The sequence below is a fragment of the Anser cygnoides genome, chromosome 12, assembly GCF_040182565.1.
Source record: "Anser cygnoides isolate HZ-2024a breed goose chromosome 12, Taihu_goose_T2T_genome, whole genome shotgun sequence".
NCBI lineage: Eukaryota > Metazoa > Chordata > Aves > Anseriformes > Anatidae > Anser > Anser cygnoides.
Window position 1 is genome coordinate 1,228,002 of NC_089884.1, and position 21,478 is coordinate 1,249,479.

The following is a 21,478-nucleotide window of genomic DNA, read 5'->3' on the forward strand; positions in this document are numbered from 1 at the left end:
AGGTTGGCTGAATAATTCACTGCATGAGACAAAACAATCACTAGCAGAAAAAAATCATCCTACAGGGAAAAAAAACAAACAAAAAAAACCCTGCACCTCTGCTCTAAGAGTACCGGAGGAAAGGTGACCTACTCCTGCAGGCCGAGCCCACTGGAGGAACAGAGGGAGTAACGGAGTGACACAGCCCCGCAGCGCGGTCTGCTCCCAAAGGCTATGCACCTCCTCGGCCTTCATTTTTAAAAGGTGGAGTGTAACTCCAAGTGCAAGAAACCCTTCTGAGCAGCCTTCTGAGGAGCACAGCGATTTCATGGAAGAGAGAAGCAAGAAAAACCACAACTGACAGGAGGTTTTCACAGCCGGGACCGCAGTCTATTGCTTCCCTTTTGCTGCAGTTCAGAAAGACGATATGCTTTGGACTAGGAACCAGCGTCAGACCACTGAAGGGTATTGGACACCACAGCAGAGTTTCGTTTTGTTAGCAGATCCTGAAACCACAGAGCAGCGTGCTGGAAGAGCTGGAGAGATCCGTGCCTCACAACACACGAGGCATACCTGACCTTTCCTGCGTGCTGCTGGAGGCTGGCTGCAGAACGCACAAAAAGAAGAAAGCAGAAACGTTCTCCTCTGTTCCAAGACAAAAACAGCACTATGCACAAATCCCAAGTGGATTTCTTTTCGCTTTTTATTTAGGAAGAAGAGGCAGGATTTATTTCTGTTTTTTTTTTTCCCCCATCTGGTACAGATTCACAGGCAGTTAAGAATGAGTTTTGTATCCAACACATGTGTTGGATCAAGACCCCAGGGAGAAAAAAAATCTCCCTTTCAAGAAGCCACATGTCAGTTCCCATTCCTGGTGTTGCCGCACGCAGCACAAAAGCACCCAGACAAACCAGAATCCAAGGCATAAATTGTTTCACAGAATATACATGTTAAAGGGACAAGTACAAATATTACAAAATGAACAGAATCACTTTTAAAATACTTATATTTGTTTAACCGTTAAAAACAGACAGAAAGAGGTAGCAAAGCTAACAATTTCCTGCTGTTCCAATTAGTGTAGCCTGCATGCACTTGGAAAGTTACTGTGGAACCGAATCTCTCAAAATCTTTTCTGGAAAGGACCGTAGACAACTCGCAGCTTATTTCTGACAACGCTACGTGAAGTACTGAGGCAAACCCACAGGCTCACTAGCAGCTGTTTCACGTTGTCTGGCTTAACAAAAAGGCATTGAAAGAAAAAGGTTATCTGCGTTTTACTTCAGAGAGCAAGAGAGAGAGAGCGCAAGAGAGAGCACAAGCACGCACACGCCGGGGAGACCACACACAAACGTAACAGAATAACAGGATGCTGTGCCTGCCCTGCCTCAGCAAGAGGAAGTTACGGAAGGGCCGCGGGTCCCAGAGTTCGGACAGACGGTTTGGTATCAGCTTGGTCCCATGGATATCAACACCACTTGGCAAACCCAAAGCTAAAAGCAAGGCATGAAAGGCGGAGGGAACGAGAATCCCGCGTGTTGCATGCGTGCACTCTCTCTCACACATGCTCTTTCAGGCTTTCTGAGGTCCCATCAGGGTGAGCTCACGACGATCTCCCTTCCAACATGTAATAGCGATACATCAAACCTATGACCAGTGCTCCGAAGATGGGGATTAGCCACGTTGACCAGAAGCTATGGGGAGGAAAAAACAACAACAAAAAAGACGACAACACCCACAAACAACATAAAACAGAAGGAAGTATCAAGTTAATAAATCATTCGAGATGTTCAACACTCGCTACACGTCTGTTTTCCCCCAGGGAGCTCTCGAGACCCGTCTCCCACCAGCTCACAGAGCAACCGCTCGGGTCTGGGCAGCACAGCTCCAGCAGTCCCGTGCTCAGGGCTCTCCTGCTCCCTGTGAGAGGCCCCTGTGACTGCAAGGATGGCTTGGTTGCTTATAAAATAGCAGCTGGGTTGCTGAACTTTCCAGCCTGGCACATACAGAAACCAACTGGGGTTTTTTGTTGTTGTTTTTTCTTTTCTTAAATAAGCCAGACTGTAATTTGTGCTATACAAACAGCTGCGTTGACTCAAGCATGGAAATTGCTACAGCTATCCCACAATAAATCATCCTCACTCATAAACCTGAGGCCACAGGCTCACCTTCGGCAGCCTCCTTAGCAAAAAAATAAATTAAAAGCTAAAAATTTCTGCATCGGCTATGAAAGACTGGGACCCTCTTCTGGTTTTAAGCACTCCTGCATTTTCAACTAAACTGTGCCGGTCACGGTAAAACCTTCTAAAAAACCACACGTGGCTGCGTTACATCATGCCTGACCTGCAGCGACCACCCAAATAATCACTGTAGTGAAAAGGGACTGCAGCCATCGTTGTGTAATACGAACACGTGGGCCCGAGGATTCGAGCTGCACAACACCAGGACGCCTGCTCTGCCCAGCGAGGAGCTGGGGACGTCTCGCTGCCGGCTGTGTCGCCATCTCCACCGAGGGAGGCGCACGCCCTGGCAGCGGACTCGGTGCGATGCAGTTGGGCAGCTTCTTTTGGAGCACCTGCTTGCTAGGACAGCACAGTAATAGCCTGTGGTTTTTTTCCTGCCCATTACAGTTGGTCTGCAGTTCTATGAATGGACGCTCCCAACCCCTCAACCTCTTACTCTTTTTTATTATTATTATTTATTTATTGTTATGATTACTTTGTACGATACCTTGCTTGGCCAGAGGATGTCATATTTTGATCCTGAAAGAAGAAAGAGGGAGTTAGCAGGGAAAAAAAGAACGATTATACATCCTGTGCTAAGAAATGAGACTGCAAGACCGGACAGGTGCTCACAAACACAGAGGAAAAACAACACTCCCCCTCCTTTCCCAAACATCCTCTCTATCTCATGGATGTTTCTGGGGGCGTTTGCCTTCCTCCTCACCTCCACATTCTTTTCATCAGCCCAATCCCTCCCACCTTCAGCTTCACACTGGGACTTTAACCTCTCAAAATATGGTCCTGCTCATTGCCTTGCAAACTGGTCTGTTCATTTCATATGATACAGACGATAACTGATGATCCGAGGCAGATAACTTTCCCCATGATCGCTTCCCCAGAGCCTTCTGTCCACTTCCCCATTTGCTCTCCTCCTGCCTGGCCACCGAAGCATAAAACCATAAAGTTCTCTTCAACTCTTCCTTTGCCTGCAACCTGCTTCCAAACTTTCATACTTCTTTTTTCATAAAACTCTGAGAATTTAAGTACGTTTTCCAACCAACTGAAATTCTTACTTAGATTTTTATCAACTCCACATCCTCTTCCTCAATCACTGTTGCTGCTCTGCAGTTTAATCAGTATCTACCAGCCAAAAAAGTCACCTTTCCTGCCCCTCCTAAACAGTATTATCTCCACTCCTTGTGCGTCTTGGCACTTTCTTTTCTGCCACAGTACATTCAGTGGCTGTTAAACATTGACACTTATCCACAGGGAGTTACCTCTAGGCTGAATTCTAAGAGTATAACGTCATTACTTTAAAAAAAAAAAAGAACTAAAAAACTAAATAGGGGGATCCACATTACTGACTTCTATCTCTTGCTGCTGACTTTATGTTTCGGCCTAGTTTAAAAACAGATGTTGCACACTAGAAAGACCTCAGCTGTACATAAACCACTGAACTTTATACACTGAACAATACGTTTGAAGGTGAATATAGGCAGAATCAGCCCCACTTTATAACTAAGATTTGCCTTTATCTATCCCAAGTGGCTCTTTCTATGGCTGGCTATAACAAGCAAACACTCCCAAGGGCTTCAGTTACTGCTCTCTGCTGACAGCTTCCTTATTGATTCCCGGTACTCCGTGAGTGGCCCTGCTTCGAGCGACAGCTAATGAAAGCGCTGGTGCAGGCAGAGCTGCGCCTGGTCCAAGCCTTCAAGCCAGGCAAGAAGAGAAGCCAGTTGCAAGACACACGTTTACCTCTCAAACTGCATTCTATTTATTACCATTTCCCTCTCCCCATCCGTTTCAAAGGCATTTTTGCAACACTGTGTCCCGTTCTAATTCAGGAGTACCTGACTTTTAACCAACACCGATGATTTCTAGGGCAGTTAACAGAGAATTCTTGTTCTACAGCCAGCCCCGCGGTGGCTGTCTCCTGGCTTGGACGGAACAACACTAACAGTTCAGCGACCAGGACACAGCAAGTACTGCAAAAAACGCTCTGTGGCTCGAGGTGTAGAAATAGCATCGCTGATGTCGGGGAAGAGCGGGCACAAAAAACCACTTCAAATTTCACACTGAGGTGCCTGCCAAGCTTCTGAACAACAACAAGAAAAAAAAAAAAGGAGTAATTTGCCTAGGAGATCTATTCATTATGTACTTTGTAAACATAAAGCCACAAGTTCCATTAGGAAAAAAAGAAAGCAAAATAAAAGGTGTTTGGCGACTTCTTTGTTCATTTTGTGAGCATAAAATAGTTTCCTCAGCATTAAATAAAATGGAATAGTAAAACACTAACAGCTTACCTTAGAACCTTCCTTTTTACGATCATGCTGTCAAGGGGAAAAAAAAGAAGAAAGAAAAAGATAAGCGAAACCTGATGTCATTATGAGGGAATTGTTCTGTACATAGTCCTCATCACACGGGCAATTGCCTGGACTCGTTTTCAAAGCAGGAGTACCTACAGCACCGAAAGGCACTGACTGTGCAGCAGGCAGGAACCTGGTGTTTGTGCCGTGCCTGTGATCTCTCACCCTCCTGAATTCTAAATCTTAAGGCCAGGGGAAGTTGTGGTCTCACCAGCTAAGGAAGGAATTGATTAGATTAGCTTCTTTAAGTGCCACTGATTTAACCGTAGGGAGAAGTCTGTTCTAAATGGCGGAAAGAGAAGACTGAGCTAGTTTTGTTTCCTCAGCAGAGGCCTTCTTTCCTCATTAGAAATCCTGGGCGATACAGAGACTGTGTAAAAACATATCTTGCAAGACACGTCTTGGTGTGCGTTTCCTGCGTTGCATAAAGGAGAGTCGCCATTTATACAGCCCCATCCCGGGTCTGAAAGAGGGCTGTCCCACCCAGCGGGGCCTTACCGGGTGGACCTCCCCTATGTAGTACTGCTTGAGCATCTCCCTGGCGTCCGTGGAATGCCCAACGTCTTCAAAGCTCTCCGTGGCATCTTTACCAGCTTGCTCGAGCAGGACCTCTTCTCCACCGGGATGCTGCAAGAGAAGACTTCAGGTGAGTGAGCGGCCAGGTTCCAAAGAGTCGGAGCAGCCCTCCTAGCCCTTTCCATGCGTTATGGATGTCTCAAGCCAACATTATCAGTAATATCTACCAAAGATTCAATCGTCCAACCTCTCTCCTTCAGGTCACAGAAAATGGTGTGTGCTGCACAGCCTGGGAAATACCTTGCATAAAATAGAAATCCTTCCAGAGGCGAAGCCCCAACTTATAAATGGAAGCCCAGCTTTGACCCCCACAGCCAAGCCATCTCTTTTCTTGATTCTGCAACTGATTTGAGCAAGAAAATAACACAGGAGAAGGCATATCCTCATGTAGCTTTTAACGGGCTTCACTGCACAAATCAGACTCACTTGCAGAGGAGCCTCTCCTTTGTGACAACCCAACTGCCAGCAAAGCACGAGAGAATGCTGCTTTCACAGGGACCACCAGAAGAAATGATGGTCTGCTTCTTCAGATACTACAAAAAGCAACGGTATTTGGCAGACAGCCTCTCTTTGCACATAACTGTACGATGAGGAATGGAGAAGAACAAAGGAGAAGCACATCACATTTTCTAGTGGCATAAAAAGCCACAACTGTAATGTACGCTGGATAAAGCCCAGTCCTGGTGGAGCTACAACTACTCAACGACCACAGGAGAAGGCAAAAAAGAACCAACAGAACACGTTACTGCTGGACATCACGTCCTGCTTTCAGGAATCCAGAAGTGTTAACAACAGAAGTCGCTCCCCAGTGACACCGGCATTGCTGCGGGGAGCAGACGGCCACAGGCAGGACCGAGCAGTACGGACCGACAAAAACACCTGGTGCACTTCTCTTTTCCTTGATGGGCCGGGCTCTCCCCAGCACTGTCAATACCAGGATTCCAGGAACAGACCGGCAATAGGAAGCACTAACCACGAGGCCAGCAAAGTACAATCTCTTTACAGTGTGTATGGGAACAAATAGTTCAGTTTGAGCTACCAGCTAATCCAGTTAAACCAATAAAGCGATCAGGCTGCTGAGCGCACACAGGGACTAGCCCAGTTCTGCAGAGCACGAGGCAGCAAGCACTACACACGCTGGTCGAGGACAGGGGACCTGCTCACTGCTGCCTGAGATTCCTCCGACAGCTACAAGCCTGGGACTGGGGAAGAGATGTTAGGCTACATCTCAGATCAAAGGACTAAAGCACCTGTTTTTCTCTGTAATATCCTTTTCCTTCCCACAGACACAGAACAGCTGTCATTGCCCCTCTTCCTTCAGCTCGTTTGTTTTTGCTGCCAAAAGTCGAAATATTCTCACTTGGCTCTCACACCTCATACCAACCATACTCATGCGGACATGAAAGCAGTCCGGTTGTCTCCTGCAGGGAGTCGGTGCAGCCAGCTCTGCGACCCCACATCAGAGCTCTTTATTCTGAATAAATCCCTTTACTGTCCAGGTACGCAACATCATCAAGGCGGTGCTTTCTCAGCAGCCACGAAGGGCAAAGTCTCAGCCCAGCAGGCAGCCGGGCAGCACTCAAGCTGTGAGGTCGCCTTCGCTGTGACGCCAAGCCAGGCTCCGCTCTGCTGCTTCGCACCGGGCCTGGCTCCGCGCCGTGCTGCCGCTTCTCCCACTAGGGCTGGTTTGATCTCAGAGGGACTCAGGTAGGGACTGCCCCAGCAGAAATCCAACCCGACAGCAAAGGAGAGGAAGCGATTGCCTGCTGGCAGCCACCAAGGAGCTCTCCACAGAGCAGGACCTCCCTCCGGCTCACCTTGCCACCCTTCGGCTCACGCTTTCGGACCTGGCTGCAGCGGTAGGATGCTGTACCTTGTTCTGCGCAACGCGCACGGACAGTAATTCAATTTTCAGCTACTTGATAAGCACGCTCACAAAGATCCACAGAAATCAGGCGAAGAAGGGCTGACCATTTACTTTAGCCTTCTACAGGAAGTCCTTAGGGATGCCTCGTCAGAAATCTCATTTCACAGGGAAAAACGTCAGAACTGAGATTTTAAAAAGATAACCTTGACTTCCTACCCATCCATCCTAAAAGGGCCGACAAAACCCTGCAGTAACAGGGAACACGGCTCTCGGCTTTCAGAGGCAGCCAGTCATTGCACATCCAAGGGATGAGAAAAACAGCAAAGTACAAGAGGGAAGAATGTTAAATTTTACTGCTCTTTGCCTGTTTGGTCTGAAGCCTTTCTACACACTTGCTAAACCCACAAGTAAGAATTATTTACTCGTGTACATTCATCCTTAATTGTAATCTCCAAGCCAAAAGAAAAAAGAAAAAAACCTTCAAAAAACTCGTGGAGTATCGTATTTCTGAAAGGACTCTTTAGTCTAGACACCCACAACTGCAGGCAGACAGTTCCTACCTTGTCGTACCCGTGCACACGTAAAACCAGACTATTTATACAAGAAGTCATTTGCTCTGCCACAAAACTTCCAAAAGCTACAGCTCCTGCAGAAAAACAGAAAAACTGCGAGAAGTGCAGCAAGCTCTGAAAATAAAATGTACTTCCAGAGGAAATAACGGCTGAGATGAAGCCTTCCTCCTCCTGAAAAGGAACAGACACGAGCAAACAGGGACAGGAGAGGTGTGCCCAAGCGCCAGCCCGCAGGGGTCCCCCTCAACATCCGCACCAGGACCAGAACCCCCGTGTCACGGCGGTTGGGAGCACACCTAATGCACGAAGCACACGCTGACAGCCTTGAAGCACCGGTTCTGGAAGATGTGCCCAACATCAGGGGGCAGAGAACAGTTTCACAGCTGGAAGCGAAAGCCCCAGCAGCCCCCTCCGGCAGGAGGCACCACCCAGAGCCCCCAGCCCAGCGCGCAGAGGGAGCCGGCCTGCCCCTCGCCGTCGGGAGGCCTCGGGGGAATAAAGCCCAGGCTCAGGCACGCTCCGCAACACGCAGAGCTACAGCAGCGCTCTCAAAAGGGTCATTGCAGTGTGATCTTTGAATCAAGCTCTTCGAATCCCAAACCGGGCTCCACAAGGCAGAGAACAGCAGTTGGGCATCGTGTAACCCCATACTCACTCCAAACTCACTTTAAATATGCTGCTGATGCTCTAAGGTAGCAGATGAAATAAATATAAAAAAAAAAAAAAGGAGTTTGCCCTTGGTGACTCTCCCTTGAATTAGTATCTAGGGGCAGCTCGTGCAGCCTGGGTTCTGTGCTCAGCCAGAAGGCGGTCTTTGTTCAGGAGACGTGAGGAGGAGACGCTCTGTGGAGCCTTTGGAGGGGACACGGAGCGGCAGCAGCTCAGAGCCGTGCTGCTGGAAGCGTGTGGCAGAGGCTTCTGAGAGCACGACGCGGAAACCCTCTGCAGAAGGTGAGAGCCCTGAGTTGTCTTTCTGCAAACTCCAAGCAGGAGAGATGCAAAAGCTTTCATTCCCAGCCACAGTATTAGGGAAATAAGCCACGAAGGGAAGAGCACTCCTGTGCAATAACAACGTGTGGCACTACGCGAGCCAGAAGGCAAGGACAAGCACCTAGACAAATGGTGCTCATCAAGCACACATCCTTCGAGGCTTGTTGTAGGACAGGAACAGGCTTCCCTGAGAGCGCCTCTGCGGTGCTGCTGCAAGTCAGCGTGAGCAAAAACAGATCTCTGACATTCCTCCTCCTTCCTCACCGAGTTCTGGTTGCAGACACACCCGGGCACGCAGGAATTAAATGCGGAAAGACAAAGGAAGATATTCAATATTGTTTTCCTACTGCTGGTGCAGCACGAAGGTAAGAATTTAAAACCCTGCTGCCTCCTTGGTGTGAGCGACCGCCTGAAACCTCCCTTTATCCGTCCCACTTTACTTTCGGCTCAGATGAAAGCGCTCTGAAGTAGCAGCTCTTCCGAGCACAGACCCTACCTTCGCCTTAGGCTCGAGCACGGCACCCTGTTGGAGGCACGCAGCTTTACAGAGAAGCTGCCACTCGCAGACTGTTCCCTTCTTCTGCAACGTAGTCTGAAGACATTATACTTGTAACCGACTGACCTGTTTGGGATAGAGCCATCACAACGCAGGCCCATTCCACCTGGAAACTGATTCAAAAGAAACACACATCCCCAAACCCTTCTGTACGTATGGAGGTAGAACAAATCCCTGTGTCACAGGAAAGCTCGTGAAAATAAGAACACTACAGCTGGTGCACAGGTTGAGAGCCACAGCTGATAACGGCGGTGTGGTGAGGGCACGTGTGAGCAGCACCAGCCCTCGGAGACCTGCCAGGGAGGCTCGCCTGCCCTCCTCCTCTTCCTCGCTCATCATTCACACCTACCCGATGAGCCAGCCCTTCTTGCTCCAGCAAGTCTACACTTGCTGTCCTAGCCTACTGCGAACAGGAGCAATGATGTGTATTCCAGTGGTCCAGTTACCTAGATTTGGAAGAAAATGAGACAATTGCTGTAAGGCTATCCCGGATTTCAGATAACCACACTTCGTTTCAGGCACTTGCAGGCTTTCTGGAGCACGCGATCTCTCAGAAACACCTACGAGACTTCGGTTGCTGTCTCTGCATTCTCCATTTTGTTCACGCTCTCATAATTCAGGAGACCTTTGCTACGTGATAAACATCTTAATTTGGTGCCTATTACACAGGAAATGGCCAACTGTAAACTGGAAGTTTAAGCTGACCTGTATGTTACAGAACACCCAGGTTTTGGGGCGGTGAGCTAACGGCTGGCCTGCTGCACCTAGTCTGCAGGAGCACAAAGCAATATTCGGCAGGCTTTTAGCAGCGAGGCTTCCTAGAGATAACGCAATCACTCCGAGGCAACACTCCCGTGGAATTCGGCAATCCTGTTCAAATAACCCATGGCCAAAGGCCAGGAAAGGCAACAATCAGGCGCTGCTTCGGTGACTACAGGGGACCAAGGGGAAATATTACCCGCTGAAAGCCTGATAGCTGCAGCGACAACTCAGAGCTCCAAGGCAGAACAGTTTATCAGACAACTGTAACCTTTAAACAAGGCAAACATTCCTGGTTCTGATCAGCTACACATTGTTCTCCTGTCACTGGACTGATTGCAGGGGGTAACAGATATAAAGCATATTTCTGCCGATAAATCAGGCCTTGATCTGTGTTTACAAACTTCACCGTGTCAGCGAGGGGCGTACATAGCAGACAGCGCTGTGCTAGCCATGCTGCCACAGTTACCAGCGTAGCCTTACTGCTTCCCTTCCCAAATCCAAGTAAATCTTTACGCCATAAAACCAGAAGTAGGATAAAGGGCACCCCAGGTGCCATCTTACGCAGAGACCGCCGAGGCGAAGGCTGGGACCACCACGCAGCAGCCGTGCTTGGAAACACAGCACCACAGGCCTGGGGGTAAACACCTCAAAAATGTGATTTGTGAAGAAGAAAGGCTTTGAAGATTTTTCTACCTTTTAAGTCTGAAAAACAATAACCAGCGGCTGTCATGGAACACTGAGGCAAGGTAAGACAAGGCACGCACTTTTTGCAGGTATTTTCCCAACCTCCAGCTGGTTTTGCCTCTTCCTAAGCCCAAGGTGCCTTGTTATTTAGAAACAAGCAGCGAATTGCTTTTCCGCGTCTCTGTCTTCCTCTGACTCTACTTAACCTTTCTGCATCCGCAATGTCCTTTGGCAAGGCTGGCCTGCTCCCGTTGTGTGAAGAAACACCACTTGTTTGTTTTGAAATGGGCTCCAGCCAGCTTCCTTGATGTCCCCTGCTTCTTGTACTCGGCAGTTAGATGTGGGCAAACACAAAGGCTTTCAGAAGCTTGTGGAATAGTGAATGCTCTTCAAAATATCCCACTTCATTCGGTCAGCAGAGCTAGCTGACCCCACAGCTCTCTCAAGCATTGGCAGGTGCCGGATGACCGGTTTGGGCTATTGTCGGGGAACCCAAGCACCGGAGGGGGCAGACAGCTGCTCCAACAATCCTCACGTACCAGCTGCAAAACTCCTGGTCTTGTGGACTGACCCCGGGCTAGGGATCCGAGTACCTTCACTCTGCTCGTAGCTCCGTTTGGCTGCTTCCCGAGCTGGAGTCCCGCTCGGCAGCACTGCCTCCCTTTCCCTCCGTGACTACCAGGCCTCCCCAGCACCGCCTGCACCTCGCTGTGGCTGCGTGCAGCTAACGTGCGGCCGGCCCCTGGCCCCAGCTGGAGCTCAGGGCTCTCCTGGGGAACGAACCTGGGGCAGCTCCCATCGCGCCGCCCGGCCGTGCCCCACGGGGCACCGCCCGCACGCTTCTCCTGGGAGCCTCCCGGCGCGCTGGGCGCCTGCGGGCCTCGGTAGCCAAGCACCGCGGCCCAGGAGCCGCCCTGCAGGCCGGTTTTCACGCCCCGCGCCGCACGAAGCCACCCGTGACCGCTGCCGGGGCGCCCGCAGCGGCGGGCGGGGGAGCTGGCGGCCGGCACCCGCCCGGGCCCGAGCAGGAAAGGCCGAAATTCTGCCCTGAAGGCGGCGCGCGGCGAGACGCCGGCTGCGGGAGCGGCGCTCTGAAGGCACCGCAGGGAACCCCGCTCCCTCCCGTGTTTTTGGGTCCCCAAAAACGGGCACCGGGATTGGAACTCGGGGGAGGCGGAGCCGGGGCGAGGCGTTTCCGTGCCGGCGGCCGGGCCCGGTGCAACGCCTCCACCGGGCCCCCGGCGCCGGGCGGGCCCCGGCCCCTCACAGGGCCGGCACCGGGCGGCCTCCTCACAGCCCCGCCGGGCCTCGGCACCGCTCCCCGAGCCCTCGGGGCCGGCAGGCGGCGGCACAGGGCTCGGGCTCCTGCTCCCGCTCCCCGCCCTCCCGGCCCCGGTCCAGACCCCGGTCCAGGCCCCGGCCCCGGTCCAGGCCCCGGCCCCGCACCTCCTCCAGGAAGCGGGTGACGTCGTACACGCGGCCGTGGATGACGAGCCAGGCCTCGCGGCTGCTGTTCCGCCTCGCCACCTCCTGCAGCGTGAACACCGGCCCGGCCGCCGCCGCCTCGCCGCCGTCCTCCGCCCGCTTCCCGGCCTCCATGCTGGCCGCCGGCAGCTTCGCGCAGCGCGGGGACCGGCCCGCCACGGCCGCCGTAGCGACGGGGCCGGCCGGCCAATGAGGAGCGAGCGGGAGCGGCGGCGGGGCGACTCCTGGAGGGGGAGGCGGCCAATGGGAAAGGCGCGGAGGCGGGCGCGGGCCAATAGCGAGCGGCCAGAGCGAGGGGGCGGGAGCCGTGAGGGCGGCGGGGTGAGGGCAGGGCGCGGCGCTGCTCGGTTGGTGTCAGTATGACGTGCTGGCCTGCGGCCTCCGGCCTGCAGCCGGTGCGCGGCGGCTTTCTACTTGATACCGTTCCAAACAAACGCCTTTGTGCCTCCTCCTCTGCGCCTTCCCTGCCGGGAGGGTTTCTCCACGTATTTTGCGAGGCAATCCCGTTATCCTCCCCAGGGTCCCTGTCCCGCCGTGACAGACATCCCGGTACCGTTTCTCTGCAGCTGTCCGCTCCCTACAGAGTACCCAGCGCAGTATTTTGCACTCGGGCGTAGCCCTGCAGCATCCTGATCCTCGGTTAGGCTTTTGAGGCACGTTAGCAGCACAAATAGCGGTGGTGGTACCAAACGCCGTCCGTATTTATTCACTGAGTGCCAGAATCCAGGCGCTGCTCGTCACGATCGCCATCAAACAGGAGTCAGCCGGCGCGCCGCGACACAGGGCACAGGAGTGTGTGGTGACCAGAATGCCCCTTGTAATTTTCCTGTTTTGTTTTCCACTGTAACTTGGACGGGACAGAGCCACGAGACCGCAGCAACGTGGTCTCGTTCCCCAAAATGTTTTCTTTCATCCGTAATCACTTCATCAAAACCCATAAATCAGCCAACTATGACCCAAAAGCACAAACGTGACTGTAATTTGTGCCTTCCTGCCCGGTGTTTCTTTTGGCACGCAGAACACCAAACCCTTTCCTGAAAGGGAACTGATCGTGGACGTTCCTCGCCCACCGCCTGCTCCCACAATCCCCGTTTCCTTTCCATTCATCGCAGAAGAATCAGAGTACAACAAGGGGCTGTAGCTCTGTGTAGCTCTGCGCTCACTCTGGGAAGCCTCTCACCGGGGCAGCGCGTGCCGTGGGTGCAGCAGCCACCGACCTCCTCAGAAACTGCTGAGATTTCTCATCAGGACTTCAGAGGCTGTGCTGTGTGGGGAACTGATCTCCTGTGCTCCTGCTGTGCCTGCTCGGACCTTCCTTGGGCCAGGGAGGCCGGGGAGGTTCGGGAGTCCCGGCCTCGTTGTGTGTCCTTATGTGCCGTGACAGAAAAAGAGCAAAGCCACGACACCCCTTCGGCGAGGTGCTGTGACCAGAGCGCATCGTCGTCACCTCACGGCCCCCCAGGTCTGTGCCCCCCCGCCCGACGAGGGTTCAGGTGTTTCCCTGCCCCTGCCCGGGCAGCCTCCCGCCGGGGGAGCCATACGTTCCTCTGCCCCCGAGGCCCCGGGCAGCACCCGCCCGCCCCCCGGAGCAGGCCCCGGCCCCCAGCGCCGGCTTCGCGCCTCCACCGGCAGCTCCGTGACGGGGGCGGCCGGCAGGGGGCGGCAGCGCGGCGGGAAGTGGGAGGGGGTGCCGCGGGGCACGCCGGGAGTTGTAGGCGCGGCGGGGGTGCAGCGGGGCACGCCGGGAGTTGTAGGCGCCGCGGCGGGACCGGGTGCCGCGGGGCACGCCGGGACTTGTAGGCGCCGCGGCGGGGCTCTGTCGTTACTTCCGGTGGGGCCGCGCTCCGTTTCCGGCGCGATGGCGGGCGAGCGGGCGCGGGGCGCTGGCGGGCGGCGGGAGAAGGCGGCGGCGGCGGCGGCGGCGCGGGGCGAGGAGGCGATGAACCGCTGGGTGCTGCAGTTCTACTTCCACCAGGCCGTGGCGGCCTACCGCGCCGGAAGGAACCGCGACTTCCGGCAGCTCCGCGACGTCATGCAAGGTACGCCGGGACTGGCGGCGGGAGGGCGGGCACGGCGTGGGGCCAGGCCGCGGGCACCACCAGGTAACGGCCCCGGTCGCGGCCCCCGGTAACACCCCCCGGTAACACCCCCCCACGGTAACTCCCCTCCCCCTCCCCCGGTAACACCCCCTGGTAACGGCCCCGGTAACTCCCCCCCCGGTAACGCCCCCCTGGTAACAGCCCCCTGGTAACCCGCCCCCCCGGTAACAGCCCCCCCCCCCCCCGGTACCCCCCTGCTCCCCCCGCTAACCCCGCCCCCGGTACCCCCCCGCCACCCCCCCGTGACCCCCGCCCCCGTCTCGCCCCCAGCGCTGCTGGTGCGGCCCCTGGAGAAGCACCCCCCCGTGGTGCAGCTGCTGCGCGTGATGCAGTTCCTGTCCCGCATCGAGGAAGGCGAGAACCTAGGTGGGTCGCTCGGCGCCGGGACGGCCTCCTGCAGGGCCCCGCGGGCACCGCGCTCTGCAGGCGCCCGGCGGCTGCTCGGCCTCCCCTCCACCGCCGTAGCTGCAGCGTCCGAGCTCAGACCGAGCGCGCCCGTGTCTGCGTCCGCTTCACAAACTGATTTTTTTCTAGATTGCAGCTTCGATAGAGAGATGGAGCTCACTCCTCTTGAGTCAGCAATGGGCATCCTGCAGCTGTTTCAGAAAGAATTCAGCGTGCCAGAAAAGAAGGTGGAACCCATGCAGAAAATGCTGAAGGAGGCTGTAAGATTTCTTTCTTGTTTAATAAGTTGTCTGCTCGCCTTTGGTTCAGTTGTGCTCTTGAATAAACAGCAGCAGGAGTTGTCACCTGTCACGTACTGGGGTAGCAGCGAGTGGGCTGCAAACATGCCTTGGTGTCACGGCAGAGCTCGGCTCTCCGTGTGAGCTGGCACTAAGCTGCGACCCGCGTGCCCGGGCTGACTATTACACGTGATTTCCTAAAGCTGGTTAATTGTACGGTTAACACAGTGCCAACAGAGAAACTGCTGGTTTTTCTTCTGCAGGCCGTTATCGTCTGCATCAGAAACAGAGAGTTTGACAAAGCTTCAGCAATTCTAAAGAGGTACATGGGGAAGGATCCCAGGGTCCAGGTGAGCCCACATCTGACTGTAGGGTGGATGAGGACTGTCGGGTATGTCCTACGGGATGTCACGGGGCTTGTGACTCCCGCTGCAGGCCTAAAAGGTTTCCCTGAGAAGTGAGCCCCTGGGGTAAACGTGAAAAAGAGGAGAGTGGGGGGGATGAAACGGAAGGTGAACCCTCAGCGCTGAGTATTGCTCTAGCTGTCATTGAGAGTTCCCTCTCTATTCCTGTTCCCTCACGTTCCTCCTCGGCCTCGGGCAAGCTCAGCCCGGCCTGTGCAGAGCGCGGGTTGGTGAGGAGGGCTGGGTCTGAGAGCTGGAGGCCCCGCTCCTGCTGCTGTAGGCGGCGTGCTGTGCGGGCAGAAAAGAACTGCTGGCACTGGGTGGATCTCCTGGGCCTCCGGCCTCTTCCCAGACTCGTGGCAGTGTGAGCTAGCCGGGCGTGCAGGGCGTCCGAAGGGTTCTGGTCTTTGCCCAGAGCCACGCTCCCGAAGCTCTCATCTAAACCCCTGGTAACTCTGCCGAATGTTCTTGCCTTTTCTCTAGAAAAAGAAGGCGGAGTTGCAGGCCATCATCCGGCAGAAGAACCACACTCATCCGATGATCAGAGACTTCTCGTACGCGGACTTCCAGCAGGACATGTTCCAGTTCCTGAAGACCTACGTGGACAGCTCCGAGCCGGTGCTGGTGACGGTGTGTGTCTGCCCCGCGCGCCCGGCTTCCGCTCCTGCAGGGGCAGCAGGGCGGTGGCGTGAGGTGGAGATCTGGGGAGAGCTGACGCTTCCTGTCCCATGCGACAAGGGAATTCAGTGATTCGGCCTGTGCGTGCCTTCGCTGGAGTCGTGAGTTGCAGAGTTCAGACACTTGATTAACAAAGGGCTAAATCTAAACTACTTGACATCGCCTGTTCCTAAAAGGCTTGTACAGCTGAGCATGGTTTTCAAACCACGTTGCAGGCTTTAATTGGCAGACATGAACTCTGCGCCTAGTGCCCGCTGGGCTGCAAGTAACAGCTTAAAATGCCTTAGGGAGGAGGTAAAAACTGAGTGGTGTTGTGGGGAGCCATTGTTGTAATGGTTACATGCTTTTTTCCTGTCAAAGATGATGAAGACTTTGAATTCAGAACGTGCTGAAGAACCAAAACGCTCATCGGCGGCTCCTGGATCTGCGAGTGGGGCCAAGGACCAGGCAGCAACTCCCAAGCCCGTAGGAATGGAGCAGGAGCCAGCAGGAGCTCCAAAGCCTGCAGAAACTGCAGAAAACACGGCGGTACCACCCAGCCCTGCAGAGAGGGCAGAGGACCCAGCAGGAGCTCCTGAGCCCATGGAAGAAAGCAGTTACCCTGCAGCAGCTCCTGAGCACATAATAGCGGCGGTTAAGAACCTGGAAGATGTTTCAGAATGCATGGAAATATCCGAGCAGCCAGCAGCAGCAGCTCCAGAGCTTGCAGAAGAGCCTTCCAGGGACTCGGAAAGGTGGGCAGAGAAATCTGGCCCCGTGTGGTGGATAAAAGTTGGCGGCAGGTCTCACTTGCTCCCGTGGAGTGGTGGTTGGTGTCCGCGTGCTTCAGGTGGTTCCTGGGCGCCCCGGGGGTGTCGGTGTGCGTGGGAGGGTCGGGAGCGCCCTCCTCAGGAGGTGTTAGCACCCTGGGGTCGCGGTGAATTGTTGAGGGTTGCATGGCAGAAAAGCCTGATGTCAGTGATGTCGGAGCCATTGTGGTGAAACATTTACAAGCTGCTCAGTTTTGTTTATTTTGTAGGCAGCCCTCTGGAACTGTAACCACGTATGGGATTTCTGTTCTGAGAGAAGCTTTCAAGATCCTGTCAGACTCCCGGGATTCGGATGCGCTCTTCACCAAACTGGATGAAACAGACTTTTCTTTCCCCAAGCAACTGTCTCCTTCTGTATCCCACAGAAACAAGAGACGGAAAGAAGAGGAAAATCAAGATTCTGAGATCTCAGACCCTCCTGAAATCCCCAATAAGGTCAAACGCTTGACCATAAGTAAACTTGTCATGGAGCAAGACAACCAGAGCAACGAGTCGAGTGAAAGCCCAGACTCTTCCCAGGAGCCAGTTGTGTCTTCTGCCTCTAAATCCGTTCAGAAATTGCCTAACCAGCACGAGTCTGCTGAAAGTGCCAAGTATGAAGCCTGTCTCTTGTGGTATAGCCTAACTGCACCCAGTGTTCTGACTTGCAGCTGCCTTTGGTAAAGGGAACGACAAAACCCCTTAATTCAGGGTGATTATACTGCCCATCCTTGCCCACCAGCATATGTGGAGCTAGGTAAAGTAAACGGTCCTTAGGGCTCATCGTTCCTTTACTAGAGGTGAGAAAATCACCCAGCTTCGCTGGCAGCGAGTCATGTAGCGCACTCAGTGCTGGTGGCAATTCCAGCGGGCACAGCTGGGTAACCCCCCCCTGCCCCGAGAAGTGCAGTGCTCAGCTCGTGCTCTTTTTCCTGAAACCTCTGCTGGGTAAGAAACCCCTGGCTGCAGCTTTCCTCTTACCTTGTAGCTGAAATGACTGCGCTGTAGGAGGTAGGGGTATTTTAGGGATTTCCCACAGATAACAGCGAAGTACGCTTACTGGCAGGAATCTGAAATTAATTCTGCTGTGAGACTTGAGCAAAGTCTCAGGAGTATTTCCTTCTGCAAGCCGTAGCGAGGGTGTAACAGAGCTTCCTGCTCACGTTGCTGTCCTCTGGCTAGTGAAGGTGCGCAGCAGGCAGTGGTGATGTTTGGATCCCCGGCAGCAAAGCTGGGAGGTTTGTGTGAAGGTAGCTTGATGTGCTCAGAACGGTAACACACCTTCCCCTGGTCTGGGTGAAGACTTAAGAACCTAAAGTTTGGCTTTCGAAGGGAGGGCAGTGCAGGTGCAGCTGTTCTGTGCAGCCTGGCTTCGCAGACGGGCTGCCTTGCTCTGAAGCGCAGGGGAGTGGCTGCAGGTAGAGGCGCTGGTGTGGTGGTGGTGAGATCTCGAGCACCTTGCTGCTGGGCGCTGCTCGGGGCTGAGCTTGTTGTCAGAGCTGAGAAGAGATCACCCCGCAGGCACGTCGTCCGCTTCCCAGGGTCATCTGCGAGTTTTCAGTTTCCTATTTCAAAGACTTGCAAGCGGTGACACTTTCTCTCCTCATGGTGTTTTGGTGGCGGCAGTGGTTTTTGGTTTTGTTGTTGGTTTTTTTTTTTTTGGTCCATTGCAGCTCTCTAGGAGAGGTCTTTATTCTGAGCCGTAGGCGATGGCCTGGGACGCGCGTTGTGGCTGCTTGCTGCGGGTGTTCACCTGTCGCTAACACCTGCTCACTTGTTCTTGGAAGTGCTGGTCACAAAGTACAGGGTGCTGCTCGTGGCTGGGCCCGTGACGCACACTGTAGGGGCTCCTAACTCATCCCCACGCCGAGGGGAGAGCAGGGGGTGGCCGCTTTGTTCCTTGCTTCCTGGTACGCTTCTCTGCCCCGCATGCTGACCGCGAGCCTGCCTGCTGTGCTCCTGCTGGCCCTGCACCCCGCCCCCAAATTGTTCCTGGCTGTTAGCTGAAGTAAATGCTTGCCTGCTTTCAGGTCCCGCAAAGGAAAGTGGAGCAGTTTACATATTGAAGAACAAAAGGACAGCTGGAGTGATGAGGAAGAGCTCTTCTCAGGTGTGGGTAGGTACAGAGCTGCTCTCACAGGTGCTAAGTGAGGATAATTCTGGCTTTGTGGCTTGTTCACGGGGGCCGTGCTACCCTCTGTGTGAGTTTTGAAACCAGAAATTGTAGGAGCCCAACAAAATGGCGAGATATCCAACACTGAGGCATTTGGTTTCTGTACCTCTAACCTGAAACGCGTGCCAAGAACTCTTGTTCAGGTTTCAGACTAATATTGCTTGAACTACAGGCTGTAAATATTGGCAACACAGCTCCTTCCCTGTTCGTGCTTTTATTGCCACGAAATAAGGGTTAAGTTTACCTTTATCAGCCAGACTGATTTTCCAGTCCAGTTACCTCTGCACGTATATGCGCAGCTTAGCTGGCCCTGCTGGGGAGAGGGGGTGGGCTTGGTTCCAGGACGCCTGATTCCAGCCTCGGCATATGGCGTAGCTGCGTCCTGGATGGTTGCCCCTCTTCTTGACGTATTGGCTAGTTCAAAACAAAGCAGATCTTCCTGGGAAGCTTCCCATAAAGCAACTGGGGCTTGAAACGGGCTGCAGAGAAGTGAGGGACAAAGGAATTTGTTTTTATTGTCTGTCATGGGACGCTCTTATTGTAGGCTGACTGCAGAGTTCAGCGGTTAAGCCAGAGGCAGTCTCCTGGGAGCGTCCATGTCCTGAGTTACTGTGAAATGTAATCCTCCTGTCTTGTTTTCCAGTGTTACTTGAGCGAAATGGCCACAACTCTGGAGTCTTTGGTTCCAAGAAACAGGTAATGTAGAGCCCTTAAATCCTTTCTGTAAGGTCTGAAATGAGAACGTGTCTTTACAGAAGAGCAAACTGTCAATGACCTGCACTACGTGTTGGTGAGGGGACTCCCTGGTGCAGTTCAGCGCAGCAGGGCAGCTGCTGCCCTGCCTCAAACGAAGCCCAGGGGGCTGGGCTGGGGGGCGATTCTTGCTGAGGCCAGTGCTGCGGGGTCTGGGCTCTGTCAGCGTTGTGCAGATCTTCACGTTCGCCAAGCTGGCGTGAGTTTCCCTGCTAAAGCAGCCCGGTTTGGTAGCTGGCTAGAGCTGCGTGCCTCCCACGTGCCAGGCATCGGGTGTCGGAGCAAAGTCCCTTTTCCTTCCTGCGTGCACCTCAGAAGTAGGCTTGCTGTGCCTACTGTTACCTTCCAGGAGCTTCCAGGAACTCTGCCAGCCGTACCTGGAGGTGAATGTCAGCTGGCTCCTGTGCTGCCGTCCGCAGTGCAGCGCCTTGTTCCCCGTGACTGCTTCCTGCAGCTCCTGATTTGCCTCCCCTACAAAAACCGGGGGACCTGCAGAGCTGAACTTGCAGGTTTAGCACTAAATCTGTGCTGCTGTGCGGGAGGTAGGCAGTGAGTGCTTAGTATCTCCGCTTGCTGTTGCGTGAACAAGTCGTTCCTCGTTTGTGAGATCAGCGTTATGTTTTGGGAAGCACATCTGCTCTCGAGCTTGTGCTGGAGCTCAGCGATTCTTGGTTAGAAATGAGAGCACATCTGCAGCCAAGTGATTTTTGGGTGTTGCACGTGCTGCTGTCAGAACAGCTCTGCCTTTCTTCCGTGTCCCTAGCACAGGTGATAAAGGAGAGCTGACTCCCCGGGAAGGAGATGCAGTGCAGTCCCAGCAAAATGCAGCTCCTTCCCGCAACTGCGCTTTACTCACAGAACGCCGCTTACCTGCTCTTTTGTAGAAATGGACGGTGCAGGAAAGCGAGTGGATCAAAGAGGGAGTAAAGAAGTACGGAGAAGGGAGATGGAAGTCCATCTGCCAGAAATACCCCTTCCAGAACCGCACATCGGTGATGATCAAGGATCGCTGGCGGACCATGAAAAGGCTGGGGATGCTCTGAAGCTGGGAGCCACGGGATCTTCAGTGCAAAACTGTTTTTGTTTTGAAAGATTGACCAGAGCAATAGGAGCTGCAGCGCTCTTCCCTGATGCACAGCAGCTTTGGGATTTTGGCTTTTGGTACTAGAGGCTGCTGCAGCAGATAGAACCACGTGTGGCAAGAACCGAAGAGTCTTGTTTCTTGAGTTGTAGATAGGAGGTTTAGGTCTTCTGCGGTTGGTAGAAGCTGCGTGTGCTTGGAGATGGGCTGTGTCGGGACTTCCTTCTCCACCTGACCGCTGCAGCCTTTGCAGAATGAATACCAACCTGATGTGCTGCTGAGATGCGTTCTCTGTTCAGATACTGTCAAGTGACAGGAGAACTTTATCAGTGGCTATTTGTGTTTTAATTTGTCTAACTGTTGGAATTTTGTTTCATCTCTCCCTTGTGGGAGGGGCAACACAGCCCCAGAGCTTCTGGGCTGAAGAGCTGTAGGCAAGGTGAGTTTCTGCTCTACTCCCACAGTTCTTTGCTTTGTAAATGTCTAGTCTGCGAGCGAGAATCTCTCTGCTTTCTGAGTCGTTACCAACATCTTTTTCAGTACTTAAATGTTGATTAGTTCCATGTTAAACAGTCCAGTGTTTCATGACTTAAATTCTCCCTTACTGGCATGTCTCCTCCCTGGTAACATCCTCCGTGCGCGATTCCTGCAAGCACGTGAGCTGTGAGCGCTCTGTTTCTTGCCTTCAGGGCCCAGGGCTTGGAGTCCAGGTCTGGACGATCTTCTGTAAAATAAAGTTCCTTTCCTGTTGAGTACCAGA

General features: G+C 53.7%; 2 protein-coding genes across 6 annotated transcripts; one reads left to right on the forward strand and one right to left on the reverse strand.

Moving 5' to 3' along the window:
• Positions 1-664: 664 nt before the first annotated feature.
• CYB5B (cytochrome b5 type B) lies at positions 665-12,237 on the reverse strand. The gene is made up of 5 exons (XM_048050494.2): positions 12,021-12,237; positions 5,066-5,194; positions 4,505-4,531; positions 2,707-2,738; positions 665-1,670 (listed from the first exon to the last, which is right to left on the reverse strand). Exons 1-5 carry the CDS (start codon positions 12,171-12,173, stop codon positions 1,580-1,582), a joined length of 432 nt encoding a protein of 143 aa, XP_047906451.1. The 5' UTR covers positions 12,174-12,237; the 3' UTR covers positions 665-1,579.
• Positions 12,238-13,891: 1,654 nt separating this feature from the next.
• TERF2 (telomeric repeat binding factor 2) lies at positions 13,892-21,473 on the forward strand. 5 transcript variants are annotated; one of them, XM_048050489.2, is made up of 10 exons: positions 13,892-14,161; positions 14,429-14,524; positions 14,693-14,823; positions 15,105-15,191; positions 15,729-15,875; positions 16,284-16,657; positions 17,098-17,325; positions 18,742-18,827; positions 19,528-19,580; positions 20,522-21,473. In XM_048050489.2, exons 1-10 carry the CDS (start codon positions 13,918-13,920, stop codon positions 20,678-20,680), a joined length of 1,605 nt encoding a protein of 534 aa, XP_047906446.2. In that variant the 5' UTR covers positions 13,892-13,917; the 3' UTR covers positions 20,681-21,473. The 5 variants fall into 5 exon arrangements, with proteins under 5 accessions (XP_047906446.2, XP_047906442.2, XP_047906445.2 ...); XM_048050485.2 differs by having other exon boundaries at positions 13,893-14,161; positions 16,942-17,325; XM_048050487.2 differs by having other exon boundaries at positions 13,894-14,098; positions 16,942-17,325.
• Positions 21,474-21,478: the final 5 nt, after the last annotated feature.

Excerpts from the sequence above, each read along its gene's own strand:
- CYB5B (XM_048050494.2), bottom strand. The coding sequence starts at position 12,173 with ATGGAGGCCGGGAAGCGGGCGGAGGACGGCGGCGAGGCGGCGGCGGCC. Across the intron at positions 5,195-12,020 it reads TCACCCGCTTCCTGGAGGAG|CATCCCGGTGGAGAAGAGGT; the intron begins GTGCGGGGCCGG and ends CTTCTCTTGCAG. Across the intron at positions 1,671-2,706 it reads ACATCCTCTGGCCAAGCAAG|CTTCTGGTCAACGTGGCTAA; the intron begins GTATCGTACAAA and ends TCCTCCCCATAG.
- TERF2 (XM_048050485.2), top strand. The coding sequence starts at position 13,918 with ATGGCGGGCGAGCGGGCGCGGGGCGCTGGCGGGCGGCGGGAGAAGGCG. Across the intron at positions 14,162-14,428 it reads CAGGCCGCGGGCACCACCAG|CGCTGCTGGTGCGGCCCCTG; the intron begins GTAACGGCCCCG and ends TCTCGCCCCCAG. Across the intron at positions 17,326-18,741 it reads GAGTCTGCTGAAAGTGCCAA|GTCCCGCAAAGGAAAGTGGA; the intron begins GTATGAAGCCTG and ends GCCTGCTTTCAG.